This window comes from Salvelinus sp. IW2-2015, linkage group LG4q.1:29, assembly GCF_002910315.2.
Source record: "Salvelinus sp. IW2-2015 linkage group LG4q.1:29, ASM291031v2, whole genome shotgun sequence".
NCBI lineage: Eukaryota > Metazoa > Chordata > Actinopteri > Salmoniformes > Salmonidae > Salvelinus > Salvelinus sp. IW2-2015.
In genome coordinates, this window is record NC_036842.1 from 21,185,074 (window position 1) to 21,197,937 (window position 12,864).

General features: G+C 42.2%; 1 protein-coding gene and 2 pseudogenes across 1 annotated transcript in view; all 3 read right to left on the minus strand.

Annotated features, from left to right (window-relative positions):
- The window catches only part of mamdc2b (MAM domain containing 2b), a 15,385-nt gene extending 6,765 nt beyond the window's left edge, over positions 1-8,620 (minus strand). The window contains exons 1-2 of the mRNA XM_023984064.1: positions 8,352-8,620; positions 8,135-8,245 (exon numbers count right to left, since the gene is read on the minus strand). Of these exons, the coding sequence (XP_023839832.1) occupies positions 8,135-8,245; positions 8,352-8,382 (142 nt within the window). The 5' untranslated portion in view covers positions 8,383-8,620. The remainder of the gene's footprint in view (positions 1-8,134; positions 8,246-8,351) is intronic.
- Positions 581-1,733, minus strand: LOC139025191 (MAM domain-containing protein 2-like; annotated as a pseudogene).
- On the minus strand, positions 2,767-4,689 carry LOC139025195 (MAM domain-containing protein 2-like; annotated as a pseudogene).
- Positions 8,621-12,864: the final 4,244 nt, after the last annotated feature.

Genomic DNA, 12,864 nt, shown 5'->3' on the forward strand with positions numbered 1-12,864 from the left:
TTGTCATGATGTGTGTTTTTGTCCTATATTTATATTTTTTATTTAAAAAAAATGTTTATCCAAGCCCCTGTCCTTTGCCTTTTTGGTAGGCCATCATTGTAAATTAAGGAATGTGTTCTTAACTGACCTGCCCTAGTTAAATTAAAACATTTAATAAAGATTCAGACAAGGACAACAACATGTTGAATAAGCATCCCTCTTTATTTCAGCATTAATCTAATGCATATTATTTTTGGAAATACAACACAGCCTCTATTGCTGGAAAATGATTGACTGACTATACCAGTTTTCTCTACAGAGCAAGTAGGGTTCAGTGTGACTGCATAATTAAAAACGTGTACAGTGATATAATTTGATTCGGTTGTAATGCGGAATCTCTTTTACTCAATTCGAGGCATTTTATTGTTTGACCTCAATATGTGCAAAACCAATCGGTGCTATTAGTACAAGTGGAAAATAAAAAATATGTTTGTGTTACATTTTTGTTCGTATGGCAAACATATATTGATGCATGCATCTTATTCAGCACTCTTCCTGCCTCTGCTCCTTCACCAATGTCATTTGAGTTTCCTGGGATGGGTCATTTTGACTTCAATATCTGTGGACAAAAAATAAAATTTAGCCCATGAGTTAAAGGATTGCACAAAGCTAAAACAATTCAACACAATCCTTGTTTGTAGAGGTTGCTATAACATTAATCGGGCAAACAGATACCTGGCATGGTCCACTTTCAAACACAATGTCATCGTGGCTTATGTCACCCTTATTGGAGGAACCCTGATGGCCTCAAAAACAACCTTTATAACAATAGAGAAAAAGGACCAACAAATTGATGCTCAGGTAAAAAAAGTATTTGAGCCTGAGCCACATGTGAAAATAAGACTGCGGTGCTTTTAATTCTTCAAATCGTTGCCTGATATATTGTTGTAATTGGGGTTGGTGTGTAGAGTGAGAAGAATTTTTCACCACTTGCCTGATGCTGTTTGGTCACCTCTGGTATTCCACAGTTGCTTTCAGCCAGGTGATGCTCGCTCTCCAGTGTGTTTCCATAGCAATACATCCTTTCCATCCTGTCTCAGATGGATGCTAAGCTCACCTGTGCCTGAGCCGTAACATCTGGTAGAACGAAACGTAGGCACTGAGGACCCACTGGACCCCTCAGAGGACTGGAGAGTAACCGGGCATTCTGACCAGGCAGCATGTTAGACGCCTCAATGTGCATGTAGTACCCATAACAGAGTTTCACAGGGTCAAATTCCAACTATCACAGTATAACATGGAAACAGACTACAAGATGTCACAATTACTCCTTTTAAGGAATGTTATAGGGCATTGGAGATACTCACCGACTCCTGTGTGTGATCCCCTTCGGCCCGGTGTAGGAGGTAGGGGTAGCGCCTCTCACCAATACCCAGTCACCCTTATCACCCTCCTTGTCTTGATATACCCACAGTGACCCATCTCAAAGTTACAGTGCCCAGGGACAGACAGGAGTAAACCTGCAGATGGACACCCAAAATGACTCTCAAGGGACAATGTGTTTATCTCAGAGACACTATAACTCCCAGAGATCCTGTGGGCATCATGAGGGTGAAGTTACCTGCTGTAAGATCACAGTCCCGAGGCTCACACTGATGTCATCCAGAGCAACTGAACCACCAGTCCCAGAAGTTTGTACATGTGGCTGACAAACACCACCTGGACGCAGGGGCAAAGTCTTCAACGACATACATTCTCAAGAGGATAGTTCTTCTGAAAAAATGTAACTGCTTAATGCTTTTCCAGACAGAGTTACACCTATTTAATTAACTGTGATAAGGTAATGTTTCGATTTTGAACAAATAATGCATGTTGTATCAGGGCAAAAGATTTACAAAGAAGAAAAACAGTGAGGACAATCTCTGACTACTGACTTCGCATCCGTGTTCATTTTATGTGAAACGTATTAAACCTTGTCATCTAACTGCTGCTGCTTACAAAGTGGAGCCAAACCAAAGGACTGAGAATAAAGAAATATGTCAAATATGAGCTATGTAAGGCTGGAAGAAACTTCAAAGCCCCAACAACAACAGTTTCAGTTACATATAAAACATTACAGGATATCACAGGATATCAATTGTGACGAGGAATGAAAACAACTGACTAACTAAAGAGGAATTAAACCCTCTACTGGGGTTAATTAACCTCTATGGCACATCATTGCCCTCAGGCATTATTTTGAAATTCATGACAATATGTGATATCATGTCTGCAAAAGTTCCAATGGGATGCAGAAGTTGGTATGATGTATGAATTGGGGCAGGGGCCTTCTTTCAGGAAGCAGAGCGATGTGAGTGCATGGTGTGAGCAATACATTTATTTCATTATTTTGCATGTTTAAATAGAGAGAACTTGACAATAAAAGAATATGTCCTTGTGTAGGGACCTCTAAATTAGCATATTTTATAGGTTTGAACATATTTGTTTTTATATATATTCAAAACATTTGCAACGTTGTGCAGTTAGGCTAATTTTTCAGGGCAATATCATGCTCAATAAAATTATTGTAAAATGATGGCCTTGGTCAATGTGTTTGCCAACATATCTATTGATATTCACAGGCAATGGACACAGGGACATTCTATCAGTGAAAGTAGCCTAACGAAGAGTTAGAATCATACCATCTGATAGTGAGGGGGGGGGGGAATGGACCCAGAATCAGGTTAGAGAGGCAATGAAATGTAACTGTTCTGAAAATATCAGATTTTCCTTGGTGTTTTTAGTACCTTATGGCACAGCGTTGACCTGAGGCAACAAATACATTTCTGGGTGTGGGGGGGTAAACGTTTTTTTTAAATTCTTATTATTGATACATTATCAGAAGCCTAAATCTTCCAAAAATAAGATGGAATATATATATATTTTTTAAACCAAAATGTGTGCATTAGAGGTTAATATATTTGAATACATTTTACCTTTGCAGCCTGTGGACTCTGGAAGGTGATGTCCGTTGCTATCCAGACACCTCTGGACTTGTCGTTCTGGGTCTCATATCCTGTCCTGTGTGATTCCACTCTGACCCTAAGGTAAACGGTGAGAGCCTGGTCTGTCTGTAGGAATCCACGGAGAGAGTAGTGGAACCTCAGACAGTACTTCATGTTGCCGGGCAGAGGAGGCCCGAGCAGCCGCTTAATATAGCCAGCACGTGGATTCAGCGGGAGTGAGCTAGAAGAAAGGACCCTGTGGGAGAGAAAGAACTCTTATTATTGTCTTTGGCAGCTCTGTTTCCTGGCTATCGTTTTGCCATGGAACATTTCACTTTGCACCAGGCACTGGTCTTTCTGACACTTGAAACGCTTCAGGTTTTTACAAGTCAAATGAATGCATTGCAATAGGTCAACAGGAGCAGCTAGAGAAACAATCTCTTGTTACTCATTGCGCTTCTCGTATCTTTGTGTGATCAACATGTATAATTTCTGACCTGCCCCTGTTGTGTGGTCCCAGTCCTGTAGATGTTGGGCTTGACTGACACTCTCTTCCATGGGGATCCTTCCATCTGATCCTGGGTGTAGTGGCAGAAACCCACTCCAAAGTCACAGTTGGCGCGAGGAGGATCAATGTTGGCTCTGTAGCACAGATGGGACACATTAGGACGCTGCAGCCAATACTCTTTAACAAAATGCTTTTCTCCTCTTTTACCTTTCAACTCCATCCATATCAGTCATGAGAGTTAATGTAAAGTAAAATGTAAATCTACTGTGTGATGGAAACAGGAGGAGAGACACCAAACAGACCCACCTGTCTCTGCACTACAGAACTCAGGAGAGAAGGCAATATCACGAGTGCCACGTGACCCCCCTCGGGGCTGTTGAAGGTGACTTCAAACACCACCTGTAGAGAACATACAATCCCACTCATCGAACATCCGCAGATCAGGCCAACACATGAAGAAGTGAACATGCTGCTCACTGTACTCAGTATTCAATCAGAATGTAAATCAATGTGCACTCCTTGTGAAAATACTGCACCCCACTGACCTGCAGAGGGAACGGGGCCTTGATGTCCACCTGCACAGGTATCCACTCCAAGGTGGTAGCAGTCCAGTCATTAAGGTTCTGGTCCTCTGGGTCTGCTCTCCACAGCTCCTGGTACTGGCCTGCCTGGTCCTGGTGTAGACGGAGAACAGGTTCCCTCGCTCCGCACCCCGTTGGTACTGGAAGCTCAGGCAGCCCGACATGGGCACCGTTGTCATAGCAGACACCAGTTTGGCTACCTCCTGGAATGTCTTGGCGTACACAGAATCCACATACATGTAGTGACCTGGGAGGGCAATGGCAGCTTTGATTTTCAACTTGAAGCCATTATGGATGATACCAACCAAATTTTCAGATTCTGTTGTCATTGTACTACCTCAAGCTACAATATTTTGGCATTCTGCTGCCATATGAAAAAACCAAAATAATTTTGTGAACTTAGCAGGAGGCCAGTGAGTGTCCCTGCTGAATGTACGAAATGCCGTTGTTCTGTTGAATGTTAATACTGTATTGAGTTATTTGTTTTGGTTCTTGTTCATTTTGGCTGTGTCATTTGCTTGTGCCTGTGTTGAGCAGTGGTATATTCTTTTTGAGTGTTGAGCTGCGATATCTGCTATACATTTACTAGCAATTTAAATGTGTGAGTTGCTAAGGCTTCACCTGCTCCGTTGTGCTGTGTGTGATGGAAGGTATGTTGCTCGAGTGTCCCGGCAGCTCCTCCTCCCCTGTACCAGTTGACATTGGTGTTCCACTGGTTTCTGTAGCACAAAGGTGGGACTCCTCGTAGTCACACTCTTGAGACAACAGGACAGTAAACCATTAATACAACACTTACACTGTGAGGAAGAGGACCGAGGGGCCTCTCTCATTACAACCTTCTTGTTATATTTTATTATAGTAAATAGAGCAAGTTAAACAGGCAGATGATAAAAGGAGTAAAAGAGGAAAGCACATACATTATATATCATTAACATTTCATATACACTAGATAAATATAAATGTGACTATTGTAATGTTATTGTCACATAATGAACATGTTTTGTTGGATGAAAATGATACGGAATGAGTCATTATGTTGTCATCGCGCACGCGTGTGTGTGGTGTGCATTCATGCGTACCTGTGTGTAGTGCATGATATCAGTCACTTTCAAAGTCTTACAAATCTCGAGGGTATATGATATGGGTGTGACTCACTGACCTAAGCAGTATCCAGGGTTGATGCGTATCTCAAAGATGGCCACACTACTACCTTTGCTCTCACCAGGTCTGCCGTCAATGGCAATCTGATGGGAAACAGATTGTTCAGTAATAGCCCTCAATCGGTAATGAATGAGGGGGGGATATGGAGGTATTTACAGTATGTCTGTGCCCCATTATGTTGGGTGGAAATGTACGACATATAGACTATCCCACCATAGGCTAATGGTACAGTCCCACTCCCAGGTGAGTATAGCTAAGGCAGGTCCCAGGTCGTCAGTCAGGTTGAGATACAGGCTATCAGTAGCACCTACGAGCTCCGATGTCAAGGTCAACGTACATCATGTCAAGTGTGTCAGACTTACTTATGCTCATGCTGACTGCCTGGTGCAGTGCATGTTTCTATCATGCTCCCTTATTTTATCAAACCAGTCAGGTTGAGTGCAGCAGGAAGCACCTTTAGATGTCACATGCAGTACATAGCAGCAGTTATCAGACCAGACCGGAGATTGAACAGAAGATACTGTACATGCATGTCATTTCATGTTTGGACTTATCAATGTTTATCTTTTGGGGGCTCTTTAGAATATTTTCCAGGCCCATTCCTCCACCTAATATGCATGTTTATATAGCCCATACATTTTAACATTGTGTATGGCGTCCCCCATGGGTGGTTGTTTACCTGATCGGCTCGGTGCTTTCTGAGTCAATGCTGGGATGAGCCAGCTGTCGGAGGCAGTCTGGGTGCTCCACAGGGCCTGGTCGAAGCTCTCGCCCTCTCTGCGCTGTTGCACCTGCAGAAAGCCCGACCGAAATTGGTACACCAGCCTCAGACAGCTCCAGTCCTCCTGCTCCATGGATGGCCCAGCAGAACTGCCCTGCCCTCCCCCTCTGACCTCTCCTCTCCCTCTGACCTCTCTTTCCTGCCCATCCTGGTCCTCTAGGCCTGGGTCCACTGAGATGAAAGACCCTGAGAACAGAGAAACAGTTTGAATAGAGGTTCTATGAAAAGAGCAAGAGAGGAAGAGAGTATAACAGGACCTCCATTGTCATTAGGCTTTTTTCAAAGGATCCTAGGGTGACAGTGGCAGGGAAGGATGAATGAAAAAAGGAGAGAGGAACCAGATGATGAAGAGGAAGGAGGGTGGACGGTCTGCCACAACAGGACACAAGTAATAGACAAAAACAGGAAAACACATTCTGCTTACAGTTTACATATAGTAGTCCCTGTCTTAAGGCAAACATAATGATTACATATAGTAGTCCCTGTCTTAAGGCAAACATAATGATTACATATAGTAGTCCCTGTCTTAAGGCAAACATAATGATTACATATAGTAGTCCTGTTCTTAAGGCAAACATAATGATTACATATAGTAGTCCTGTCTTAAGGCAAACATAATGATTACATATAGTAGTCCCTTTCTAAGGCAAACATAATGATTACATATAGTAGTCCCTGTCTTAAGGCAAACATAATGATTACATATAGTAGTCCTGTCTTAAGGCAAACATAATGATTACATATAGTAGTCCCTGTCTTAAGGCAAACATAATGATTACATATAGTAGTCCCTGTCTTAAGGCAAACATAAGATTACATATAGTAGTCCCTGTCTTAAGGCAAACATAATGATTAATATAGTAGTCCCTGTCTTAAGGCAAACATAATGACTACATATAGTAGTCATAAAAAAATCAAATCTGCATTCTAATGTGTCCTTTGATCATTCTGCGGATATAATAGTTCTACTAAGTACCAAATCTGAGAGCTGTGAATGCCTAAATCTGTTACTTCACTGTTTGCAGATGTGTGCTGGAAACGCAGTCCAGATGGTTCTCTCTCTCCCCACTTTCTCTCCATCAGAGGCAACAACTGCATAAACCACATCAAACTAGTACAACTAGGCTCTACTACCAGACACTACTACAGCACTACTACGTACAGAGATAACAGGCACTACTACAGGCACTACTACAGACTACTACAGCACTACTACAGGACACTACTACAGGCACACTACTACAGGCCTACACACTACTACAGAACACTACTACAGGACACTACTACAAGACACTACTACAGAGACACTACTACAGTACACTACTACAGCACTACTACAGCTCGACACTACTACAGGCACACTACTACAGGCACTACTACAGACACTATACTACAGACACTACTTACAGACACTTACTACAGGACACTACACCATACAGGCACTACTACACATACTACCACTACTACAGGCACTACTACAGACACTACTACAGGCCACTACTACAGACACTACTACAGGCACTACTCCTACAAGCACTACTACAGACACTACTACAGGCACACTACAGGCACTACTAGACACTACTACAGGCACATACTACAGGCACTACTTTACAGGCACTACTACAGACTACTAAAACTACAGCACACTCTTACTACAGACACTACGTACAGGCACTACTACAGACACTACTACAAGCCACACTACTACAGGCACTACTACAGGCACTACTACAGACACTACTACAGGCACTACTACAGGCACTACTACAGACACTACTACAGACACTACTACAGACACTACTACAGACACTACTACAGGCACTACTACAGACACTACTACAGGCACTACTACAGACACTACTACAGGCACTACTACAGACAGAAGAGAGGACAGTCTTCTCATGTTTTCAATAAGCAACAAGTTGCCATGTATTTCAAGCACTTTAAGGGGGATAACCCACAGGGCACATGCTGGTTGAATCAACGTAGTTTCCATGTAATTTCAATAAAATTGAGTTGAACCAATGTGGAATAGACGTTGAATTGATGTCTGTGCGCAGTGGGAAGCTACTGTATTATAGGCACTTGTCAGTGTTATTAAAAGGGACAGTCTTCAACCTTTTTCAAAGTCTCCTACCATCTTTGTTGAGCGTCCAGCTTAAAAAGTTTGGGTCTGACGTGTATCCACAGGTGCTGGACTCAAAGCTACAGGAGCCTGGCAAGTGCTGGATCTGGGCTTGGACTGTGGCTGGGAGAAGAGAGAAGATGGATGAATCATACAGACACTAAAACAAGCACCACTGCATGTATAAAAACATGCACATATTCACTGTAGATTTGTTTTCTATACTCACCAAACAGGGTGAAGAGGTAGAATGGAAGCATTGCAGTCTTAAATTAAAAAAATCCAAAACCAGGAGACAAGCGGAAGTACCTTCAAACTGATGCACGAGCGATTGTGTGTCCCAACCAAAATCAAAGCCAGCCCGAGGTCCACACTGTCAGTATTTCTCTGTCTTGTCCTGTGTGTCTGTCTGACAATCAATATAAATCTCTCAAGCTCACAAACTGCCAGCACACTGTACAGTCTCAGATAAGAAGACTCTGTCCAGACAGCAGTGCCGTGAGGAGGAGGAGGGAGGGAGGGAGGGAGGGAAGGAAGGAGGGAGACTAGTAATAATCTGAACCAGACTCTTACAGAGCTCCAGAACTCTCTCTCACTTCCCTCACCTCAGATTCCCCAAGATTTTGTCTTAATTTACATTGTGGGAAGTAGCCTTTGAGGTATACTGCTTTTGTATTTATACTGAACACAAATATAAATGCAACACTTTCAAAGATTTTACTTTTACAATTCATAGAAGCAAATCAATCAATTTAAATAAATTCATTAGGCCCTAATCTATGGATTTCACATGACTGGGCAGGGGCGCAGAAATGGGTGGGCCTGGGAGGTCATAGGCCCACCCACTTGGGAGCCAGGCCCAGCCAATAAAAATGTGTTTTTCCCCACAAGAGCGCTTTATTACAGACAGAAATACTCCTCAGCACCACCCCTCCCCTCCTCAGATGATCCCACAGGCGAAGAAGCCGGATGTGGAGATCCTGAGCTGGCATGGTTACACGTGGTCTGTGGTTGTGAGGCCGATTGGATGTTCTGGCAAATTCTCTAAAACGATGTTGGAGGCGGCTTATTGTAGAGAGATGAACATTTAATTCTCTGGCAACAGCTCTGTTGGACATTCCTGCAGTCAGCATGCCAGTTGCATGTTCCCTCAAGATTTGAGACATATGTGGCATTGTGTTGTGTCAAAAATGCACATTTTAGAGTGGCCTTTTATTGTCCCAAGCAAAAGGTGCACCTGTGCAATGATCATGCTGTTTAATTAGCTTCTTGATATGCCACACCTGTCAGGTGGCTGGATTATCTTGGCAAAGGAGAAATGTAAACAAATTTGTGCACAACATTTTAGAGAAGTAAGCTTTTTGTGTGAATGGAACATTTCTGGGATCTTTTATTTCAGCTCATGAAACTTTACATGTTGCGTTTATATTTTTGTTCAGTATAATGGCAATTATTTTTATTTTCTATTTTAATTTGTCTCTTATAATGCTGGTCATCACTGCAATTGTATTGATGAATAACATAGCCTATCAACATCGGTGTGTTTACCCCAGGGTATTTCTTGACCAGTCAGTCCCCAAGTAACCTCGACACCAGCTGTTCTAGGCTGGGTTCTCCAGAATGTCAATCACTGGCTCTCAGTTCACAAGAATATGATGTTCAGTTATGGCTCGCAACTTGTCTACAGGAAACAAAATAATAATAATACAAAACACAAAACAATTTCAGCAAGTAAGACATGCTACCAATAAAAGCTGAAACTTTTGTAAGCTGCTATTCCTTTTGCCTGGCCGGTCTGTAATGCATGTTGTAGGTTTGTGTACATGTCCATGACATGCAAAAATGAACATCATGAACTAGCCCTTAATTCCTTGCTGTTAAAACACACACACACACACACACACACACACACACACACACACACACACACACACACACACACACACACACACACACACACACACACACATGGAAACTTTGTAGCTGAAAAAGTGGCCTGATTGGAAGGAATTATGTGTAAAAAGTATCAGAAGTAAACCACAAGAGGACAGCCAGCTTTAGAGTGGCTTTTATAAGAAGATGGTTCTCTTATATTTTGTAATTTCTTCAGAACTGAAGCAAATGAATGTCAGAGGGAGGTAAAAGTAAAGAGGCTTCAGGGTGATGGATTGTGCAGAGAGGGTCTGATGCTAGTTATAAGACACATGTTATCCCACATTTGTTCTCCATATGTACTTTAACTGCCTGGTCTGTCTTTCCCTCTTTCATGAAGGTGCAGGGAAATGCTATGAGAGAAAAACAGATGGAGTCCATTCTGGGTGAAATATTACAGTATATACACTTGATTATGTGAAGGAGGGCCAGACTTGAGCAATCAATGCATTTCATTTGCTAAGAGAGAAGAGTGGGGTCATTTCTAGTGTAAGGCCAAGCATTGAGAGAACTGAACCAGCATGCTACACAGAAATCAATTTTTATGGAAACAACCACAATCGTCATGAAATGACAATCAACAGAAACAGTATAAATAACAGCATGCCATTTCTCAAGCACCTTGTAAATATTGGGACAATGGTATCATTAACACCCACGTGTGGTTTAAAAATATGACATCTGTAGCCTAGTTTGGGTTGACACAGTGCAGTTGTGTGTAAGCTGATACCCTGACGTGTTCTGTTCAGAATGTGGCAAGGTGCCAAGTCCTTCTGGGCCCCACCTATCCGCGGGGTCTGCCCAGCCCAGAGGGCCTCATCAGGGGCCTAGATGGATAATAGCTAGTCCCCCCTTTCCCCCCTTTCAGAACAATCATCAACGACAGAATCCCAAAATCATTTGTCTCTCAACCAGAAATGACCAGTGTGAGTTTGTATGAACTCCCTGTTTTTGAACTGCACCAAAGATCATCTGAGTAATAATATTATTACTGTAATAATGCAAGAGATAGGACATTAACTTTGAATATATATTCAAATGTCACACATTGCTTATGGGAGTGGACTGTTATGGAAATAGTTTAAGCCATGCAGTATATGTTCTATTAACACAGGAGATTGATACCATGTGGTTGGTCAGCTCATATCAGAAGATTAAGAACAGTTCAGCTATTGGACAGTGCCACCTGCAGCCCAGCCCAGGCAATACTACACCATCCATCCCTTGCTTTCTTCAGTGTAGTTTAAGCCTGGAAGAAGGCTACTGCATGAACAATTCTGGAGGTATTGCATGGGTTTTCCGTGACAACACTGTAATGAGCCTGATCAAACATTTCTGAATGATATTTTCAGAGATGGGTTTTAAGCATGCTCTTAGCCAGTCATGTCAGTTAAGAACACATTTTTATTTACAATGACGGCCTACCCCGGCCAAATCCTAACCCAGACGACGCTGTACCAATTGTGCGCCTCCCTATGGGACTCCCAATCACAGCTGGTTGTGATACAGCCTGGGATCAAACCAGGGTCTGTAGTGACACCTCTAGCACTGAGAAACAGCGCCTTAGACCGATGCGGCACTCGGGAGCCCAAGTTTCCATCTAACCATTCATGCAGATGAATTACCTGACACATGAAAAAAGTAATGACTGGGCTGAAAAACATGAAATGCCGACAGACAATTTGTTCGTTTGACATGGTGGGATAATTTGGTGTCGGTAAAATGAACGATGTGAGAAATGATGGTGGAAATGCCTTTATGAGCAAATATTGATATAATAACCATCATATCGAAGTAAACTTGGAGTCACACGATGATATGTTGTGTGATGCTCCTCTCCAATAAATATTGAGGGTCTTCTGATGCTGTCTGGTCAAAAAGAGTATGATATTGTTGCCGCCCGTAGCATTGAATGCAAGGGAAGCCAGCAAGCATTTGGCCTCCCTTGAATTTGTTTTACAATTAAATAATAACCAATAAGCTGAGTGAGCTCACATTTCAATGGTCCTGGCACACCCCCCTAAAAAAGTGTCAAGGGAAGGCAGTTTGGATTTGGCTTCACACCAATCACATCACATCAAAAGCTTAAATCCATTTACAGAAAAAAATATTATTGTTGCATCTCATTGTTTTTCTCCTCCAGTGGCTAGCTAGGTAGCTAAAATTGGCCCTTTCCTAAATTAGCCATGGATGGAGATAGCGATTTGGACTCGTGGTTTTACTTAATTCTCAGTACTGGCCAATGAATAGAATGGTGATTCTGATCCAACCATTATTTCATACATTGTGCCCCTTGCCTGAGAGGATGGAAGTTCAATATGTAGCTAGATGTAGAAGGCTAATGTTAACTTGCAGGCTCATCATTGCCCATTACAGGAAGTTAGGCTAGTGATCAAGTATTTTAGCCAGGTAGCCTAGGACAACAAAAACTAAAAGGGTGTACTGTATGACAGAGTCATAGACCGTTTAGGCAACATGAAAGTGAGGAGGATGGCATTGGCGTTTCTCTACAAGTAGGGTGAGTCAGCAAGTTTTTCAGTGCGCACACATACACACACACAAAAATCAGTAGCATGGACAGCAATATCATATTTCGCTTATGTTGATTGAAGTAAATTGTTTTAGGTATATTTTAGTTGTCACTGTATTCGTCTAAGTATTGGTGATTTGATGAGGTTGAAATGTTAACATTTAAATGGTGCTAGCTGGAATAGTGGAGAAATCTCGTTTTCTTTGTGACTTGCGTAAACTCGTGATTCTAAATCACGTTTAGTAGTCTTGAAAATGACAGAAACATTAACTTGCTTGAC